Here is a 19,897-nt window from a genome sequence, read left to right on the forward strand (position 1 = left end):
GAGCTGAGACTATTTAAACACCCCAGGTGATTTTAATGTGCAGCCAGGTTGAGAACCATTGCTTTAGAGTGGTCCTCTTTACCCTAAGCTGTATCTGCACTATGATGATCTCTATTCCAACAGACAGTAGATTAGAGGCTTTCTAGTGCAGGTAAAGAATGTCTCCATTTCAAAGCATTCTGGAAAATGTGTTATACCAAAAAAGATGCCTGGCTCCCATACATCAGTCTTGCTTTGATCTTCCTCCTCTATTTATTCATTAAGCATTTATTATGTGTAAGATACTTTGCAACTTCAGATTCCTGACCATCCACCCAGATTCTGACCATGCCTCAAACCCCTCTTTATAATATGTAAAGTTTTCAGGACAGTACCAGTTTCTACCTCTGGAACTCAATCTCTGCCCTGGCTTTTCTCCTGTCGTGTGAGTCTGGATTTCTGATTATATCTTAATTTTGAAAACATTTTTATTTTGAGGAATAAATAACAGGTAACATCTTTTTTGAAATGGGATTTTGTATGGATTTAGGAGTAATTAGTGTTTGATCAGCATCAAGTGTAGAAATTTGGTGACCTTACACTAAATAAGCACTGTAATACTTAAAACAAGATCTGGAAATTTGCAACCACCAAAAAAGGAATCCTGTCTTTCCTTCGCCATGGAAAACAAAAATGACCTTCCACCCTTGAACTACTTTAGTAAAAGGCGATATATCAGAATGTGTTTAGAGAGGTACATGGATGATTGGAAAGTCTGACTAATTGAGATCAAATCCTTTGCCCTTAATGTCTGATCCTAACAAATGTTAACCCCAAAATTAGCACATGAACCTAGATTGAGCTGCACTTTTTTTTATGGAAATGAATGATATTCTATGATAAGCTTATGAGTGTTTCCATCATTTAAATACTGGTAATATGAATTTAAACACAATTGGAGTTGTTCATTAAAATTATCATGATACTTTTGTTCTTTTTAATAATGACTACAGTTATGTTTTTACACAAGTGCTATACACCCAAGATAGAAAACTTGAAAAACTCCAAAAGATACAAAAAAGGAATTATTTGTAATAATATATCCACTCACATCAAACACTATTAATTTTGGTGTGAGTCCTTCATAGAGAGATGCAGAGACAGACATGCACACACATATATACACATATTTATTCAAAAATACAGAGGTTATAAAAACAGATCAATAATGTGTAACAAAATTTAATATCTAGGCACTTCTAAAAATTTCGTATCAATTTTTCAGACTTGAAAACCTATACCTGTTTCTGTATTATTAAAAAACAGTAACATGATAAACCTGGCCAGCTATACAAATGCTCTAAGGGTTGAGATAACATGCAAATATAGCCTCACATATCAGTGTGTGAAAGCTGCATAGACCACACAGCTCAGAAAAGGAAGTACACTCTGCATAGCTAACTTGCACATTCACTCTCCAAGCCACACCGTCTTCGGGGTCATTTTGTGTCCGACACATCAACTCTTTTCAATCAAAATGGTAAGTAATAGATTTTATTACTCTCCCCGGTCTCCTGGCAAACGTGCTACTCCTCTCTCCACAGAACAGACAGGGTTGAGGGTGCTTCACAGCTAGGTCCTACGAGCCTTTGGGATTTTGCTCGGCTACTCATTGTTCCTTGGGCTGAGGAAGCTGCTGAGTCTTTTTCATGCCAATTGAGAGACGTGGCTTCTGGAGTTCCTTTTTTTGATTCTAGCCTTCAGAATAGAGGAAGAGCACTACCTTACAGAAAGAAAATGTGCATTCTTTGTCTTTGCCTCTTATGATAGCTGGATGCCAACCCCAGTAGTCTAGTCAAGCTTCCTCTTAGGAGCTCTTTGACTCCCAGGAAAGGACTCCAGTGGCGAAGGCTGGGAAACGTTGCTGATGGTGATTGCCATTTTGATAACACGGGAGATTTTATAAAAGAACCTCTTCTGTTTGAAAATACATTTTTAAAATGTTAATTAGGAGAAGCAAACAAAGCCCAAATAGTCTAAACCTTAGGGACAGATTGTATACCCAAAGTTAATGGGAAGTCATTTTTTGAAGCATATTTAAAACGATGAGTGGGTTCCCAGTACGAATTTAACCTAGAACATAGCTGAACTACAGCAGTAATAGACTGCTTCACAATTTTCCATTATTTCCTTGCAAAAAAAAAGGGGGGGGGGCGGTGGGTGGGCTTCCAAAATATATGTGGTCTAGAAGAGAGCCAATTTTCTATCTTTGTCCCCTATTCCCTGATCCCCAGAAGACTGGAAATTTGTTATCCCTTCTCTTACTACGAAGAGGATACCTTCCTTTTGTCAGCCCCCAGTGAGAAGACAGGAGTTGAGACGATGGCTCCTATGCTCACACAATGGGAGGCTGGAGTGCATTGCAGACACTGGAACAGGGAGAACGAAAGGGTCATTCAGTGATGTGTGTTGATGTGACTGTGTATTGTCTGAAAGCACCTTGAGTTAGGATAGGGAAAGAGTAGAGGTGAGAGAGCATGATGTTGTCATGGGGGAGAGAGGTAAAAGAGCAATGGGGTGCGAGTCACAGAGTCTTAAGAATGGGAGTGTGCAGTGGTGGAGGAAACGTTAGGACATGACCCTGTGTGCGGCAACACCTGCAGAAGGCAGTCCCAGGCCCAGGTGTGAACAGGACTTAGAAATCCCTCTGCATTTCCAGAATGGGTCTTTAGGTACAGAATTCTTAGAAAACAGCTTGACCTTAAACAAGGGCACTGTGGTTTATAAAGTGTTACTTGGATTTTCTTAGGTGACACAGATAATGGCAAGAAAAAAGGAAGTTTAACTGGAGAGCACGTATTTGGTATAATATATGAGTGATGATTTTTCTAAAGATTACGGTTTTCTTATTATAAAAGTAACACAGCCAGACACGGTGGCTCACACATGTCATCCCAGCACTTTGGGAGGCCACGGAGGGTGGATCACATGAGGTCAGGAGTTTGAAACCTGCCTGACCAACATGGTGAAACCCTGTCTCTACTAAAGTACAAAATTAGCTGGGGATGGTGGCCCGTGCTTATAATTTCAGCTACTTGGGAGGTTGAGGCAGGAGAATCACTTGAACCCAGGAGACAGAGGTTGCAGTAAACTGAGATTGTGCCACTGTACTCCCGCCTGGATGATGAGTGAAACTTTGTCTAAATAAAAGGAAGGAAGGAAGGAAGGAAGGAAGGAAGGAAGAAAGGAAGGAAGGAGAAAGAAACAAAAAAAAAAAGAAAAAAGAAAAAGAAAGAAAAGGAAAGAAAGATGTATTTCTCAAAAAAACTTCTTAGAAATATGGATAATGGACAGGTGTGGTGGCTCATGCCTGTAACCCTAGTTCTTTGGGAGGTCAAAGTGGGAGGATTACTTGAGGAGCTAGAGACCAGCCTGGGCAACAAAGCGAGATGTCACTCCTATAAAAAATTAAATAAATAAATAAATAAATCAACCAGGTCTGTTGGTGCATGCCTGTGGTCCCACCTACTAGGAAAGCTGAGGCAGGAGGATTATTTGAGTTCAGAAGTTCAGGGCACCAGGATCAATAATCATGTCACACCACTCCAACCTGGGCGACACTGTTTTTCAAAAAAAAAAAAACAAATATGCAGAAATTAAACAATAAGCATATTCTATAATTCTATCAACTGAAGGACAATCACTAGGTTAACACAGATTCTTCCAGAATGTCATCATTTTAAATCCACATTTTATAAATGTAATTTTATAAATGTTATCACACTTTATGAACCACTTCCTCACGTTTTATTTAAAATATCTTTAATAATATCTGAGTTACAATGTCATTTTTAAGGATAAATTATTTTTAATAACTGTGTAGTAGTCCAGAATTTGTTTTAATCAGTTCCAGAGTTGGAAACTTCTGTTGTTTCTTTTTCTTTCCTTATGGTAATATAGACAAGACTGTCACAAGCATTTTTAATATGCTTTGTCTGATTATTTTGCATTGACAGAACTATGAGCAAAGAAGCTAGGTGAAAACCTACATGTATTTAAAACTTCTAACACAAGTTACCCTGTTGTTAAGCAGCACACTAAGTTTCTCACTTTACAATGGCATAGTAAGTGAATTTTCCAGTGCAGTTATGGTATATGCATGCCTATCTTTGTATATCCATGCCTATCTTTGTAGCATGAAAAGTTATACTCCAAAATTAAGTTACTTCCCCTTAATTTCTCTCTCCCTAACATTGCTGCTGTCACTCTACAACAAGTGGCAGAAAGCCATGTAGCATATTCAAGAAAGGAAAACACTCTGTTTTTTCTCCTTGAAAGAGATCCGATACAGTCAACGGGCTATATCCCTGGCTTCTTGTTGATTGGTTTTGCTTACTGGTTGTTTTCCGTAAGTCACTTAAGCTTTGGGTTTGTTTTCTCATCCAATGACTGTGATGATGTGATGATGATGTGATGATGATGATGACGATGATGATGATGATGATAGCTATCCCACAGGATTGTTGTGGATAATAAGTTTGCAATTATAAAGCACGTGTTACAGTACAGGCTCATGCCAGACATTGGATAGGTGCTGGCTTCCTGTATTCCAGCCCCAAATAAATAGTTTCCAAAGGAGGCATAGAAACTCCTAGTGAATGCAGGAGGGGAGTGATACTGGCAGTTAAGATTGCTAAGCCCTGACATACACTATCTCATTAAATTCCTCTAACAATCCCTGCAAGTGGTTATTCCTCTTCTCCCTATTTTCTAGCTGAGTGAGCTGAGTCTTGAAGAGAGTTAGTAATTTTCTCACAGCCACAGAGCGACTGAATATTGAGCCTGGAATTTGAGCACAGTTCTATCTGCTCTCAGAGCCTGAGTTCATCTAAATTTTGTTACATCTCAGAAAAAGTAGATACCTAGGAAGACAAGCTGGTAGTCAAACAAAAGCCCAGGGCTGGCCTTTAGGGGTGTCTGGACCTATCCTCAGGCTGGTGGCCAAGTCTGGTAGGCTTGAGGGTCAGCTGGCACGGCTGCTTCTGCTGTGGTCACTGCGAGTTTTCCTACTTTCAGAACGCTCACTTTATTAAAATGTTGCAGAGGCCACTGGGATGGGAGACTGAAAGAGTACCTGGCTTTGTGGTTCTTCATCCCAGGATCCAGAAAGGGGGGTTTAGTGACTACGTAACTCCCTTCTCCACCCCAAGCTCATCTGCTGTGTCACCACTGTGACGACTCCCCACCTCCCTCACTTCCTGAACTGTCCAGGAAGGGAGCAATCCAAAAGCAGACCAAGTGGTTATCAGGAAATTCACCTTTTATTGACCTTTCCTTGTGACTTATTGATAAGGGAACTGTGAAAATGTGTGAGAATGAAGCACAAAGGCACTTGGTGTTTTATGAGGATAAACACATCGGATATTAAGATTGATGGGCATTAGACACACGACACTGGGTTCATCTTCCAACCTAGCTAGGGGTGCTGGGTTCCAGCTCTAACTCCCCATTTCTCCTTGTGGAATCTTGACCCGATCTCTTCAGCCCTCTTTCAAGAGGCTCAGTAAAGGTACAGAGTTGGCTTAGGTATTCCCCTACATCCTTATTCAAAGTGTGATTCTGGATTTTAAAAGTGGGAGAAGAGGCAATAGAATTCTATTCTATCTGCCTCTGTGGAAACGGAGTTAGTCTATAGCCTTAGATCAGCTCACTTTACAGTGCTAAAATGAAAACGATAGAATGATACTTGTTCACTTGACAAGTATGTTTACATACATTCTAAATTGAAGAAATGGAGAAATAGTTGTTCTATTCATGTACCATCTTTTTGTATTTTATGCATAAACCTTAGAAGGTCAGAAAAAATAAAGTAAAAATTGAGTTTGAGGTTTTTGGTTTGTTTTGCTCGTTTCATCTAGTTTTCAAGCTACGTGGGAGCTCCTGACAGGAATATCATCAAACTGTGCTGTCACTCATTCATTCAACAAAGGCTTTTTGAGCCGCTTCTTCAAGTCTGCACTCTGCTAGTCATGGGAATGGAGGGTGAGCAACATATGGGGTCCAGGCTGCTACCCACAGCTTACACTTAGGGTAGTGGTTCTCAAAGTTTGGCAAATGTGAGAATCTCATGGAGGATCACAGATGGGGCCTAAAAATGTGCATTTCTTTTCTCTTTTTTTCTTTTTCTTTTTCTTTTCTTTTTTTTTTTTTCTTTGAGACAGAGTTTCGGTCTTGTTGCCCTAGCTGGAGTGCAATAGTGCAATCTGAGCTCACTGCAACCTCCGCCTCCAGTTTCAAATGATTCTCCTGCCTTGGCCTCATGAGTAGCTGGGATTACAGGTACCTGCCACTATGTCCAGTTAAATTTTTGTATTTTTAGTAGAGATGGGGTTTCACCATGTTGGCCAGGCTGGTCTTGAACTCCTGATCTCAGGTGACTCTCCCACCTTGGCCTCCCAAAGTACTAGGATTACAGGCGTAAGCCACCACGCCAGCCAGAAACGTGCATTTCTAATTAGTTCTCAGGCCAGGCTAATGCTGCTACCTCAGGGCCCATGCTTGGAGAACCACTGTTCCCTGGAAGTGATAGATCAAAAACACAAAGTGAACAAATAAATAAAATGTCTTACACTGAGCTCTGAAGAAGGCAAATGAAGAGCTCAGATAGAAAATGGAGGGGAGGCATCCGCTTGAGAGAGGTGTCTGGTCTCTGGTGAGGGGATGTTCAGGCTGAAGCAGTAGTAGCTCTCTACTCTGGCTACACATGGGAATCACTGCAGCACTTATAAAACATCCCTGTTCTTAGGCCTCAAAACCAGTGAAACGGAAACTTGAGGTGGGGCTCAGTGAGGGCTGAGCATTGCTACACCAAAAAGTGAGAATGAGCTGGGCATGCATCCAGTGGGGGTAGAGAGCATTTCAAGGTGAAAAAGTGGCAGATGCAAGAGAGATGAGACAGGAGAAAGCTTAGAGCTGCAAAAAGACCAGGACGCCTGGAGAACAAGCAAGAGAAGAGAAGAGAAGAGTAACAAGAGGTGGTTTTATGGAACAGGCAGTGGCTACAGGCTGGGTCTTGAAGCTGCCTTAGTCCATTTGGGCTGCCACAGCAAAAGGCATTATACTGGGTAGCTCGTAAACAACAGAAATTTATTTTTTACAGTTTTGGGGGTTGTAAAACCCAAGATAAGAATACTAGTTTAGTCATAGTCTGGTGAGGGCCCTCTTCCAATTGCAGACTGCTGGGTTCTTGCTGTGTCCTCACATACTAGAAGGGACAAACAAGCTCCTTTGGCTTCTTCTATAAGGATTATTATTATCCCATATGCATTAAGAGTGGGTGGTGCCATGGAATATTACACAGCCATCAAAAACAATGAGTTCACGTCCTTTGTAGGGACATGGATGAACCTGGAAACCATCATTCTCAGCAAACTGACACAAGAGCAGATAATCAAACACCGCATATTCTCACTCATAGGCGGGTGTTGAACAATGAGAACACATGAACATAGGGAGGGGAGCACTACACACTGGGGTCCGTTGGTGGGAAATGGGGGAGGGATGGGGGTTGGGGAGGTGGGAAGAGATAGCATGGGGAGAAATGACAGATACAGGCGAGGGGATGGAAGGCAGAAAACCACACTGCCGTGTGTGTACCTATGCAACAATCTTGCATGTTCTTCACATGTACCCCAAAACCTAAAATGCAATTAAAAAAAAAAGAGTGGGTGGTGGCTCTATGCAAAAGAATGTTCATCTACCACTGTTTGAAACTGAAAACATGGTAACAAATCTAATGTAGAATTGAACTGCATGTGTCCAAAGGGATATGTTTCAAAACCATCCCAATGTAGAATGAAAGAAGGCACAGAGTGAGGGCTCTGTCCTTACATCCTAAGCACCTCACAAAAGAGCTCACCTTCTCATACCATCACCTTGGAGGATAGGATTTTGACAGATGAATTTTAGAGGAACACAAACATTCAGACCTGGAATTTGACAGTACTGCTCACCACAGCAGCCCTCGGAGACACCTGAGCTGAGGAATGGGTGCCATTACCTGCTTCATATTTTGAGGGAAAGGCTACTTCTGAAGTGACACACATCCTCTTCAGATAGTCTTAATCCTGGCTTGGGCCTTAAATATTGGCTTTGTTCCAATTTTGCTCCCTCAAAATTATGGCCACAAATTTGACTACAGCCAAGTTAGAAAATAAGTACAGAGTTTCTGAAGGGAACAGGTCCTAAGATGTGAAAAAAAATAATCTGCTGGGCTGCGATGGGAGCCCCAGTTGAGAACTGGTATAACAGGGAAATCTGAGAATCTGGAAACTGAGCTAGAAGGTTCCCTGTGAGGGCTGGGGTTCCAACCTTCTTCCTTCAATTAAAGAGGTGATTATTTTTTTTCTTGGGTAAACTGTGGAGGCCAATCATTGTCCTGAGTAATAGGCTAATATCACTCCGAACACTCCCCTGTCACCATCTCTGGCCTATTCATATCCTCCCCTTCTGCAAAAGGGAATACCTGCCTTCTACAGCAAGATCTCTCCCACTGCATAAAAAGAAAAAAAAAAAATCCTGTGCTATAACAAGTGAGTTTTGAGCCAAGGATAAGAGGCCCAAATTCTAGCCGATATCTTGCACTCATATAACACATCAGTGCATCTAAGAGGAGATGTGAGCCACTTCTTAGAGCATGTGTTAGAATACACTAAACTCGTGGCACGCTTGCTCTTGAAGTGGGTATGCATGGGGCTCCAGCTCTTGATTTGGCAACTTCAATGTCACTTCCCCAGTTCTAGGACTGCATTCCATCACCCTTTCTTTCCTCTCGTGTCCTTCTCTTTTTAAAGTATTATGAAACACATAACAAATGCTCACATACCCATCACCTACAATTAATGCATATTACTGTTCTGGAATCTATATTAAAACTGAAAACGAGAATATTAAAGTCCCTTTCTGCCCCTTTCCAATTCCATGTCCCTCCTCATAGCAGAGAAACAATTATTTTAAAAATGCATTTCAGAATAGCCTTCCCAGCCATGGTATAATGCTTTTATTTTATTTGTGTGTGTAAAATAAACGAATAATATCTTCAAACATATAGTATTGTTTTGCCCAGATTTTTTTAAAAAGATTTCTGCAATTTGCCTCCTTTCACTCTACGTTGGGGTTTTTCAAGAATATCCTTTTGGACACATGCCGTTCAATCTATTGAATTGCTGTGTAATTCTATTGCAATTTATTCATCTATGCTCCAACATTTGATTTGTTGCCATTATTTTCAATTTCAAACACTGGTAGATGAACATTCTTTTGCATAGAGGGTATGAGAACTTTCAAGTTTATCTAACATTAAGGTTATTGTAATGATTTACCTCCCACCAGCCTTGTACAAAAGTTGCCATTTCTCCACATTGTCCCTAAAACTTGACATTGTCATATTTACTGAGAGTTTTGACAATTTGTTACATGTAAAACTGCACTTCATTATTGTTTTAATTTAAACTTGTCTGATTATAACTAAGATTGAACACGTTTTATAAGTTTATTGGCCATTCCAGTAAACTGTTCTGTAAATTATCTCTCATGTGCTTTCTCCATTTTTTATGGATTTCTTTTTTCAGGTTAATTCAGAGGAATTCCTTATATATTCTAGGCATTAATCCTGTGTCAATTACAAGCATTGAAATGAATCCCTACCCCTTAAATATTGAAGTCATTTTTCTAATTTTTCCTCGAAGTGTTTTTAAAGACTCTGTTTTCATGCGTAGGTCTTTAATCATCAGGATGTCATTTATACTTGTGATGCAAGGCAGGCATCTAATATTAGCTGATATGGATAACCAGTGGCTGCATATTATTTGTGTTAGCTTGTCATCTCTCCAATCACTTTTTTTCTTTTTCTTTTTCTTTTCTTTCTTTTTTTCTTTTTCTTTCTTTCTTTTTTTTTTGAGACAGAGTTTCTCTCTGTTGTCAGGCTGGAGTGCAGTGGCATGATCTTGGCTCACTGCAACCTCCGCCTCCTAGGTTCAAGCAATTCTTCTGCCTCAGCCCGCTGAGCATCTGGGACTACAGGCACCATGCCTGGCTAAGTTTTGTATTTTTAGTAGAGACAGGGTTTCACCATGTTGGGCAGGCTGGTCACAAACTCCTGACCTCGTGATCTACCCACCTCGGTCTCCTGAAGTGTTGGGATTACAGGTGTAAGCTACCGTGATGGCCCCTCCGATTACTTTCTAATGCCTCCTCTGCCACATGTTCATTACCCATCTTTGTGGGACTCTGCTTCTAGGCTTCCAACTCTGTTACATCGATCAATACAGTTCATAAAATTCCACGTTTAGACAGAGTCTTTCCCCATTACCCAGGCTGGAGTGCAGTAGCACAATCTCTGCTCACTGCAACCTCTGCCTCTGGGTTCAAGTGATTCTCTTGCCTCAGCCTCCCTGGTAGCTGGGGTTATAGACACCTGCCACCACACTTGGCTAATTTTTGTATTTTTAGTAGAGACAGGGTTTTACCACGTTGGTCAGGCTGGTCTCGATCTCCTGACCTCAAGTGATCCAACTGCCTTGGCCTCCCAAGGTGCTGGGATTACAGGCGTGAGCCACTGCACCTGGCCTCATTGTTTCTTAATTTGGCTTTTTTGCTCTGGATTCATATATCTTCTTGCACAGGTACACATAACTCTTGCCTGCTAATAATATCTTTTTTTTTTCTTGTCTTAATCTACATACATTCTTTTTTTTTTTCTTTTTTTAATTTTACTTTAAGTTCAGGGATACATGTGCAGAACGTGCAAGTTTGTTACAGAGGTATACATGTGCCATGGTGGTTCACTGCACCTATTGGCCTGTCCTCGAAGTTCCCTCACCTTGCACCCCCACACTGCAATAGGCCCTGGTATGTGTTGTTCCTCTCCCTGTGTCCACGTGTTCTCATTGTTCAACTCCCACTCATGAGTGAGAACATGCAGTATTTGGTTTTCTGTTCATGTGTTTGCTGTCTAACAATTTCTAAGATTATTCAATATGTCTACTATTATTACCCAACCACAGCTAGGATCTTAATACAGGATAATTGCCCATTGAATACAGTCCTTCAACCCTATTTCTGGTTCTTAAACCTTCTGCTTGGAGGAGGTGAACATCACTGTCACGTACACTTAATTGGTCAAAGTAAGTCACATGCACATATCTCAGTTAAGCAGGGCAGAATTATAAGGATGTATAATCCCCATGCATTCAGGGTCATGGCAAAGAACATCATCAATTTGGAAGAATAGGAATATTATATATTACCATGTACAAGGTATAGGTCTCTGAATGAATGAGAACTTCATTTTGACATTACTCTTAAATGATAGTTGAGCTGACTATAAATATTCTAAATTTGTAGTTACTTTTCCTCAGCACTTTACAGGCTCACATGATTGGCTTCTGACTTCTTTTGTTGCCAGTGGAAGTGTGCTTTCAAACCTAATTGTCATTCCTTGTATTTGAAATTGTTGCCCCCTTAAAGCCCTTTATGTTCTGAGGCTTTTCTATGCTTCATAGAGATGTGAATTTATTTTGCTTATCCTGCTTGGTACTCATAGTATCAATTTAAAACAGAAGGCTAAAAACATTTTCTCTAAAGAGCCCAGTAGTAAATGTTTTCGCCTTTTCAGGGCCTCTGCTCTCTGTCACAGTTACTGAGCTCTACTACAGTAACATGAAAGCAGCCATAAACACCACATACACAAATGGGTTTGGCTGTGTTCCAATAAAACTTTATTTATAAAAATGGATGTCAGGCTGGATTTACCCAACAAGCTATAGTTGCCAAACTCTGATCTAAAGCCTAATGACTTTCTTCAATTCTTTACAATTCTTAGTCATTATCTTTTTAAAAACCATTACTCTAATTTCCTCCACTCTATGCTTTTTTTCCTAAAGTTTCTATTGGTCTCCGATTGCCTATCCTCCATGATTATAATTGCTCTTCCAAACTTTTTTCTCTGGGTCTCTCTTTGATGAATCTTAAATCAGTTTATCAGCTTCATCTTCCCATTCACTAGTGTTTTTTTCATCTGTGTTGAGGATCAGCAATTGTTCCAGTGTGTCTAGCACTCTCCTGGTTATAGCACTAACATCCCATGTCCTAGAAAACTTTCAGTTCCAGGCAGACCAGGAAAGCTGCTCACCCTATCTGTGTCCAATGCAGATTTTATCCTATTTCTTGTGTTTTTGCTTTAATGATAAAGTTTGTACTTCCAGTTTTTGGAATTGTTTCTCTTATCCCTCACATTCCTGCCTAATACATGCGTGTGTTTGTTTTAAATACTCTTATATTCTGTTTTGGATATCATTATATTTCTTTATTTCTTGATGGATCCTAAATTCTTAACGTCCTTTTCAGATTGTTCTATTGTTTTAATTTAATTGATATAACCCTATATTTTATGGTTTATTTTGTTGAGTTCTATTTCTTATTAATAGTTTTCTTCCTGTGTTACGGAATTTCATGTTGTACACAAATTTCGAGGACATTTTGTTGATGGGTTGGTTAGTTTGCCTCCTACCCGCCTTCACTCCACAGTCTATCATGCTATACTTATCTGTACTGCTTCTTCCTGAGGCCTCCGGCCCAGAGCCAGATCTGGATGATTCAGGCCCACAGTAATTCTGGACATTTCGCATACTCATCACTAAGTCAATTGGCCTCCTGGCCTAGCTCCTGGTGCTGTGCTATAATACTTAGTCCAGAGTTTCTTGTTCTGGAGCTGGGTTTCCTGCATTTTTGTGCATTGGAAAATGATTAGCAGCAACTCTGGTCTCTGCCAACTAGATCCAGCTGGACTACAGCACCTCTGTGCGTTGTTAGATGTTTCGCAGCATCTCTGGGCTCTACCAACGAGATAGCAGTAGCACCTCTGCACCCTTCCACGTGAGAACTCAAAGCATTTTCAGATGTTATAGAATGGCCCATGGTAGTATGAGGGGGGACAAATTCCCAGCCCTCCAGTTGAGAATCACTGGTTTATACCAACACAGTCTCAGCAACGTACCATCTAGTCCCCCTTCACGTTGCTGAGGAGGGAAAAGCATGTCTCTTCCTGCCCTTAGGAGGGAACCTACGCTGTAAGAGCTAAATTAACAAAGCTTTCTACACCTTTTCGCTACTTCAGTCTTCCAGTTTTATTCGTTTCCTTGTGCTTCTGTTCTTTCTAAAATAGAAAGATTTGGCCGGGCGCGGTGGCTCAAGCCTGTAATCCCAGCACTTTGGGAGGCCGAGGTGGGTGGATCACGAGGTCAAGAGATCGAGACCATCCTGGTCAACATGGTGAAACCCCTTCTCTACTAAAAATACAAAAAAATTAGCTGGGCATGGTGGCTCGTGCCTGTAATCCCAGCTACTCAGGAGGCTGAGGCAGGAGAATTGCCTGAACCCAGGAGGCGGAGGTTGCGGTGAGCCGAGATGGCGCCATTGCACTCCAGCCTGGGTAACAAGAGCGAAACTCCGTCTCAAAAATAAAATAAAATAAAATAGAAAGATTTATCTTCCTTTTAAATATTGCTATCTTCGATTTTTTTTCGCATTATATTTAGTCTATCACTGACATGTGCCAGGTCAGTGAGAGAGCCACAAGCTTTCATTTACTGACTGGAAATTGATCCCTCTCTTTCCTTGTCTTTCCTGCACTTCCCTTTAGCTTCTTCTTCTTTTTTTTTTTTTTTTTTTTTTTTTTTTTTTTTTTTTTTTTTGAGACAGAGTCTTGCTCTGTTGCCCAGGCTGGAGTACAATGGCATGATCTCAGCTCACTACAACCTCTGCCTCCCCAATTCAAGCAATTCTCCTGCCTCAGCCTCCCAAATAGCTGGGATCACAGATGTAGATATGCACCACCACACCTGGATTATTTTTGTGTTTTTAGTAGGGATGGAGTTTCACCATGTTGTCCAGGCTGGTCTCAAACCCCTGACCTCTGGTAATCCGCCCACCTTGGCCTCCCAAAGTGCTGGGATTACAGGTGTGAGCCACCGTGCCTGGCTAGCTTCATATCTTTCATTTCTGTTTTCCCCCTTCATCCCTGATAAATGCTATTGAATAAATCAACAAAGGAGGGGAAATGGTTCAGCATCAGGGTTGATGAGACACTGGGGAATTAATCTAGTACCTCCAGGTCTCCATCGCCACATTGCACCCCTACCTCAATCTATTAAGATGGTGGTTCTCAAAGTGTGCTCTTAAACCAGCACATCAACATCACATGGGAACTTAATAGAAATTCTTAGGCTGTACCCAATACTCACTAAATAAGAAATTCTGGAGGTAGGGCCAGCCACCTGTGTATTAACAAAGCCCTCCCGGTGATTCTGGTACATGCTTAAATTTGAGATCTCCCAAACTCAGGCATAGCTAAAGACTCTTTGGATCAGTGGTCCTGAACCTGGCTGTCCATTTTAACTATCTGTTGAATTTTAAAGTATGCAGTTGTTTGAGTGCCAAACTCAGAGATTTCGATTCGGCAGGCCTGGTGGCTCAGGTAGCTTTTTTTAAAAAAAAAAAACTCTCCAAGTGATTCAAACATCCAGTCAAAATCTGCATTAGTTATTCATTTACTGTTTAGTCCATTCTGATCATCACTTATGCCAGTGTTTTGGAATTCTAAGCGAAAATCAGTAAACTTCTAGTGAGCAAAGTTAAAAACGATCTCTTCTGGAGCTGGACTTCCTGGATTTCTATTTCAGTTCCTCTGATTACAATTTACCTTCTCTGTGCCTCAATTTATCCATATGTAAAAAGGGATGAGTCACTATATCTACTTACTAAGTTTATTTTCACGGTTGCGTGGGTTTATGTGTGAATATGCTTCAGTATAATGCCTGTCACACAGCAAAATCTATACAAAATATTTCTAAAAGATTTTGTAAGTTCTACATGCAAAAAAAAAAAATTCTTCAAAACAAACCTAAGTCAAGATCAGTGTCTTGGGAAGAGAGACTTTTATAAAAATATTTAAAAGGTATTTCTCTTTTTTTTCATATTAGGACCTTTTGCTTTATAAGTCCCACTTTTCCCCAAAAAATGTTATCTGCTCTTTGAAAACATGGGTAAAAATTAACTTTTCTCATAAAAATTTTTAGAATTTTACTATATACCTTTTAAAACTAGCTAATGGAATTTTAAAGCAGAGTTCAGAATATTCTATATTCTGATTTGAACTACAGAAACTGGTAAGTCAACAATTAATTCAGCCCTTATCCAAGTTCTGGCAGAGATGAAAAGATATAGAGATGAAATTAACATCTACTGAATCTGATCTATAACAAATATTTAGAGAAAATAATTTGGGTGAAATCTAGTGAAAATACTTCCATTGATATTTGGGAGGCTCAACTTACATGAAAATATGTGATTTTTCAAGGTATGAACATAATCCAAAAGAACTACCAGTACTTTTATTCATTGCAACTTTAAAATAAAAGTGGTTACATTCATTTTATCACAAGAGGACATTCATCCAAGGGAAATTAATTTTATCACATTTACCCACAACTACATGAGACAGCATTTCTGGCTGGGTGGACTTTCTTCAATAGCAGAACATAGCCACCCAATGCAATAGGGTTGCAATAAAGACTGCCCAACTCCATCACCTAGGAGGCAGCGGAGGGAAAGACAGGGAATTTCCGAACTATGTCTTAATCGTCAAGCAAACAAACAAGAAAGACTGTGAGGGTGAAATGGTTGCTGCTTCTGATTTCTAAGCAAAGTCCACCTATAGCTACCAAGCATGCCTACTGAAGATGGTTTCCATTCTCTGATGTAAATCTTAGTCACCCTGAGCTAATTTGATAAGCAGGGCAAGGAGAGAGGTAGGGAATTTCCGTAAAACAGCCGGGATAACTGTGTCTTGATGGCTAATTCTAATTCTGCATCAAAAACCATATGTAATGTTCTGTACTCCTTTCCTCTTCAATATTCTTCTCACTATTCTACTCTTCTACATGGTAAGTCTGTCTTTTTAATTTGTAAGTTACACATACACACACACACACACACACACACACACACACACACACGCGCGCGCGCGCGCAAAAAGGCCAGGGGGCTGCCAGCACATTTCTGGGAAATGATATGAGGTCTCCCTTTTGATCACTGTGAATACTGGTTTCTCCTTTGGGTTCATTGCAGACAGGTAGTCAATCTAGGGGGTTAGGAAAAAATGCCTTCTTGGGCAGTTAACTGGCACTAACTAGAAACACACCACAGTTTTGCATTTGTAATATGTGTATCACCTTTTCCATTGCTAAGATCTGTATTTAACTGAATGGATATAAACACTGCCCCCATAAATACTTGTAATTAGATTCTATTTAACAGTGAACTGACTACGTTAACTGTTCTAGTAAATTTGTACCTTTAAGTGTCCCAGATCCTCAGTGGAAGCAAAGGAGAGATATTGATAAAATTCAAGGCTCCTTGGAGCTGGCTGGTTGACTGTGAAAGCCTTACCTTGACAGTAAAATTCTGTTTTCTCAAGTTCTCTGAGTAGCTCTTACCTTCTTGTTGCATCCTCCACACTGAGGCTGAGTTGGTCTCCATTATCAGACCCACTGGATTTATCTTCCACAAGCCCACTTTTTACGTTACCTGCTTTATTGCTGAAAACATTGGAGTTGGTGATGCAGGTCAGATAGTTTCCCTCTGGCTTCAAAGTATACAGTTCTGGGTATATAGAAAGAGTCAGGATAAGGTTTCATAAAATTTGTCTTCTGGATAGGCAGTTGATTTTGGACACATTTGGAAGGGAAGTGGTATCTAGGTGTGGAAAATGGGGCCATATTTAAATGAATGACAGCCTGATGGGAGGTTCTGGATGAGTCTTGAGTGTGTGTTTATGAAAGGAATTTACGGGTGGTTAAAATTTGGTATCGAAAAAGGTACTGATGTCTGCAACTTTGAAACTCATCCAAAACAACAACAACAACAAAAACCAGGTAAACAGGTAAATGGACAGATGTGATAAAGCAACCATGAAAAATGTTAACCGTTAGAGGATGTAGGTGGCAGTATGTTAGTGTTAACTTCCAACTTCAATTCCAACTTTTGCATATGCTTAAATTTTTTTATAAAAAAGTGTGGAGGGGAAAGTTTAAATGTCACATAGACTGGGCGAGTAGAGCTGGGAAGTACTGAACTTCATTTTCTATATTCTTAACCCATGTGTTTATACCTCCATTTATCTACCAAATGAGATAATCCACAACAAACCTTTTCCCCCTTAATGTGAATAGCTTCATCATTTTCCCCTCTTGTAAAAATAAGATGCATGTGATGATAAATTTTTCCTAAAATATGGGAAAATGTAGAAAAGGCAAAAATCTCACCATCTGAAGAAAACCATTATTAACACTTCAGTAAATATTTTTCTAGACATGTCCCTGCACAAAGTATAAGGCCTTTCTATTTCTGCCTTTTACAGCTGTGCTTTTGCTGCTTCTCCTTCACTTGCCCTCTGCTAGACCGGTCCTGGAGCTTCCTTTAATGCTTGGTTTCATCTTTCTTTTTCTCATGAAAACTTCCACTTTGCCATCTCTCTTGCTCTGATCTCTCTTGATTTGAAATGTTCTGTCTTCAGCATTTCTCTTGTCAATGCCTTGAAATTCTCATCAAGCACCTTCAGTTTTCAGATGTGTTTCCTTCCCAATTATTTTGCATTCCACCATGCTATTTTGCATACCTTGAGTTGCCAATATGTTTTTCACCAGGCTCGTAATCCTACAAAAACCTGTTCTGATTAAGGCAAAAACATGCTTCTAATTTAATAAGTAACTACACAGTTTAAAACAAAAATTTCCTTCTAAATGGAAATGAGGATATTCATACCAATCAATTTTTGTTAATTTAGGGTAACGCTAAGATCATAATCGAAAATAGAATTCTTATTTTGAAAATATAAGCCAGCCTCAGCTTATGCTGTTTTTGCTTGGATTTTGTCATTGTCCAAAACCACCGTGAGATACCAACTCACACCAGTCAGAATGGCTATTATTAAAAAGTCAAAAAATAAAAAATAAACAAAAACCAGATGCTGGCTAGGTTGTGGAGAAAAAAGAACACTTATACACTGTTGGTGGGGGTGTAAATTACTTCAACCATCATAGAGGATAGTATGACAATTACTCAAAGACCGAAAGACAGAACTACCATTCAACCCAGCAATCCCATTACTGAGTATAGATCCAAAGGAATATAAATTGTTCTATTATAAAGATACTTGCATGTGTGTGTTCTTTGCAGCACTATTCAAATAGCAAAGACATGTAATCAACCTAAATGTTCATCTATGGAAGGTTGGATAAAGAAAATGTGGTACACATATGCCGTAGAATACTAGGCGGCTGTAAAAAAGAATGAGATCATGTCCTTGTTCATGGGTGGGACATGGATGGAGCTGGAGGCAGCTATCCTTAGCAAATTAACACAGTAACAGAAAACCAAATACTACATGTTCTCACTTACAAGTGCAAGCTGAATGATGAGGACACATGGACTCATAGAGGTGAACAACACACACTTGGGCATATCAGAGGGTGCAGGATGGAAGGATGGAAGGAGGAAGGAGATCAGGTAAAATATTGGGTACTAGGCTTAATGCCTGGGTGATGAAATAATCTGTTCAACAAACCCTTAGGACACGCACTTACCTATATAACAATCCTGTACATGAACCCCTGAACTTTAAAAATTCTTTTTAAAAAAAGATTTGGTTATTGTCATTTCCCAAGGGTTCATCATGAGCCATAGGTTCAGTCTCTAAAGAGCAAGGGAGGTTCTGAGCTCCCCAGATGGGTTTTGGCAGTGTTTATAGACATTTTTATTTCATGAAAATAAAACTAGGCTTTGAGTCTTTAAAATGTGAAAATAAGTACTCACTTAAATTTGAGAGTTATCATTAATATATCTACTTCGGGGAGTTTCCATCAGTTCACTTTCTTGCACTGTAAATTTTAAACATGGTTTCCTCATTTTTTGGAAGTATTTATTACCACTACAATGTCATCTCAGTGACTCTCAAAGAATTAGATTAATAGACGAGATAATCTGGGCAGTAAAAAGTGTACTTTTCTTTAGGAATAGAAAAAATGATTGTTTCTATCTTCCTCCTGTAAGCATAACATTGTCCTGAGCTATATCAAGGTTCAAATCACTTTTAAAACTTTGTATTTTAAAAAATAAAATATATAGTATCGATAACAATTGCTAACATTTTACTAAGTGCTTCCCCAATGCCAGACACTGTTGTATTTTTAAAATATCAAATCACAATTCTTGCAGCAACCCTGGATGATATACTACTTTTAGTCCCTTTCATGAATCCAAGAACCAGCAGGGAGAGAGGTTAAGTGATTAGCAGCTAGAAAGATCCAATCCTAGTCAGTCTGGCTCCAGAACCTATGCTTAAACTATTCCACTCTGCTAGTTCTCTGGGGTAAAAAGAAATGGACCCAACCTAGTCTAGAGGTAGAATACAAAGGGAACTTGCTGCTTCATAAACTTAGTATGAGTTTGCATGTCTCCCTCTATGTGTGTGTTACTAGGTTGGTACCAGATCATTAGTTAACTGTGCTAATGATACTGTGAGCCCTTCTCTTAAGACATATGCTTTGACCTTTATAAAAAGAATTAGGATGAATTTATACCAATTAATTTCACTTCCTTGCACAACTGTGTGTGTGTGATCAAAAATATATTAAAGGAAATTTTAAAAAATAATCCACAACTGTAGCTATTTTTCTCACATTATGTGACTAGTCTTTATCTACAAGCATATGCATTTTACATAATTATCATCCTATTTTTTCACATAAGTTTCATAAACATTATCACATGCTGTTATACACTTTATATCCTTTTAATTATT

General features: G+C 39.6%; 1 protein-coding gene across 4 annotated transcripts in view; it reads left to right on the forward strand.

Moving 5' to 3' along the window:
* Positions 1-946: 946 nt before the first annotated feature.
* The window catches only part of FYB1 (FYN binding protein 1), a 172,692-nt gene continuing 153,741 nt past the window's right edge, over positions 947-19,897 (forward strand). The window contains exon 1 of one of the 4 annotated variants that reach the window (XM_074386421.1): positions 947-1,519. Coding sequence is in view for 3 of the 4 variants with exons in the window: in XM_074386410.1 (XP_074242511.1) it covers positions 1,517-1,519 (3 nt within the window). In the remaining variant the exon portion in view is untranslated. The remainder of the gene's footprint in view (positions 1,520-19,897) is intronic. The other 3 variants (XM_074386410.1, XM_074386430.1, XM_003925910.3) reach the window with 3 other exon arrangements.

This window comes from Saimiri boliviensis, chromosome 1 (assembly GCF_048565385.1).
Source record: "Saimiri boliviensis isolate mSaiBol1 chromosome 1, mSaiBol1.pri, whole genome shotgun sequence".
NCBI classification, from domain to species: Eukaryota; Metazoa; Chordata; class Mammalia; order Primates; family Cebidae; genus Saimiri; species Saimiri boliviensis.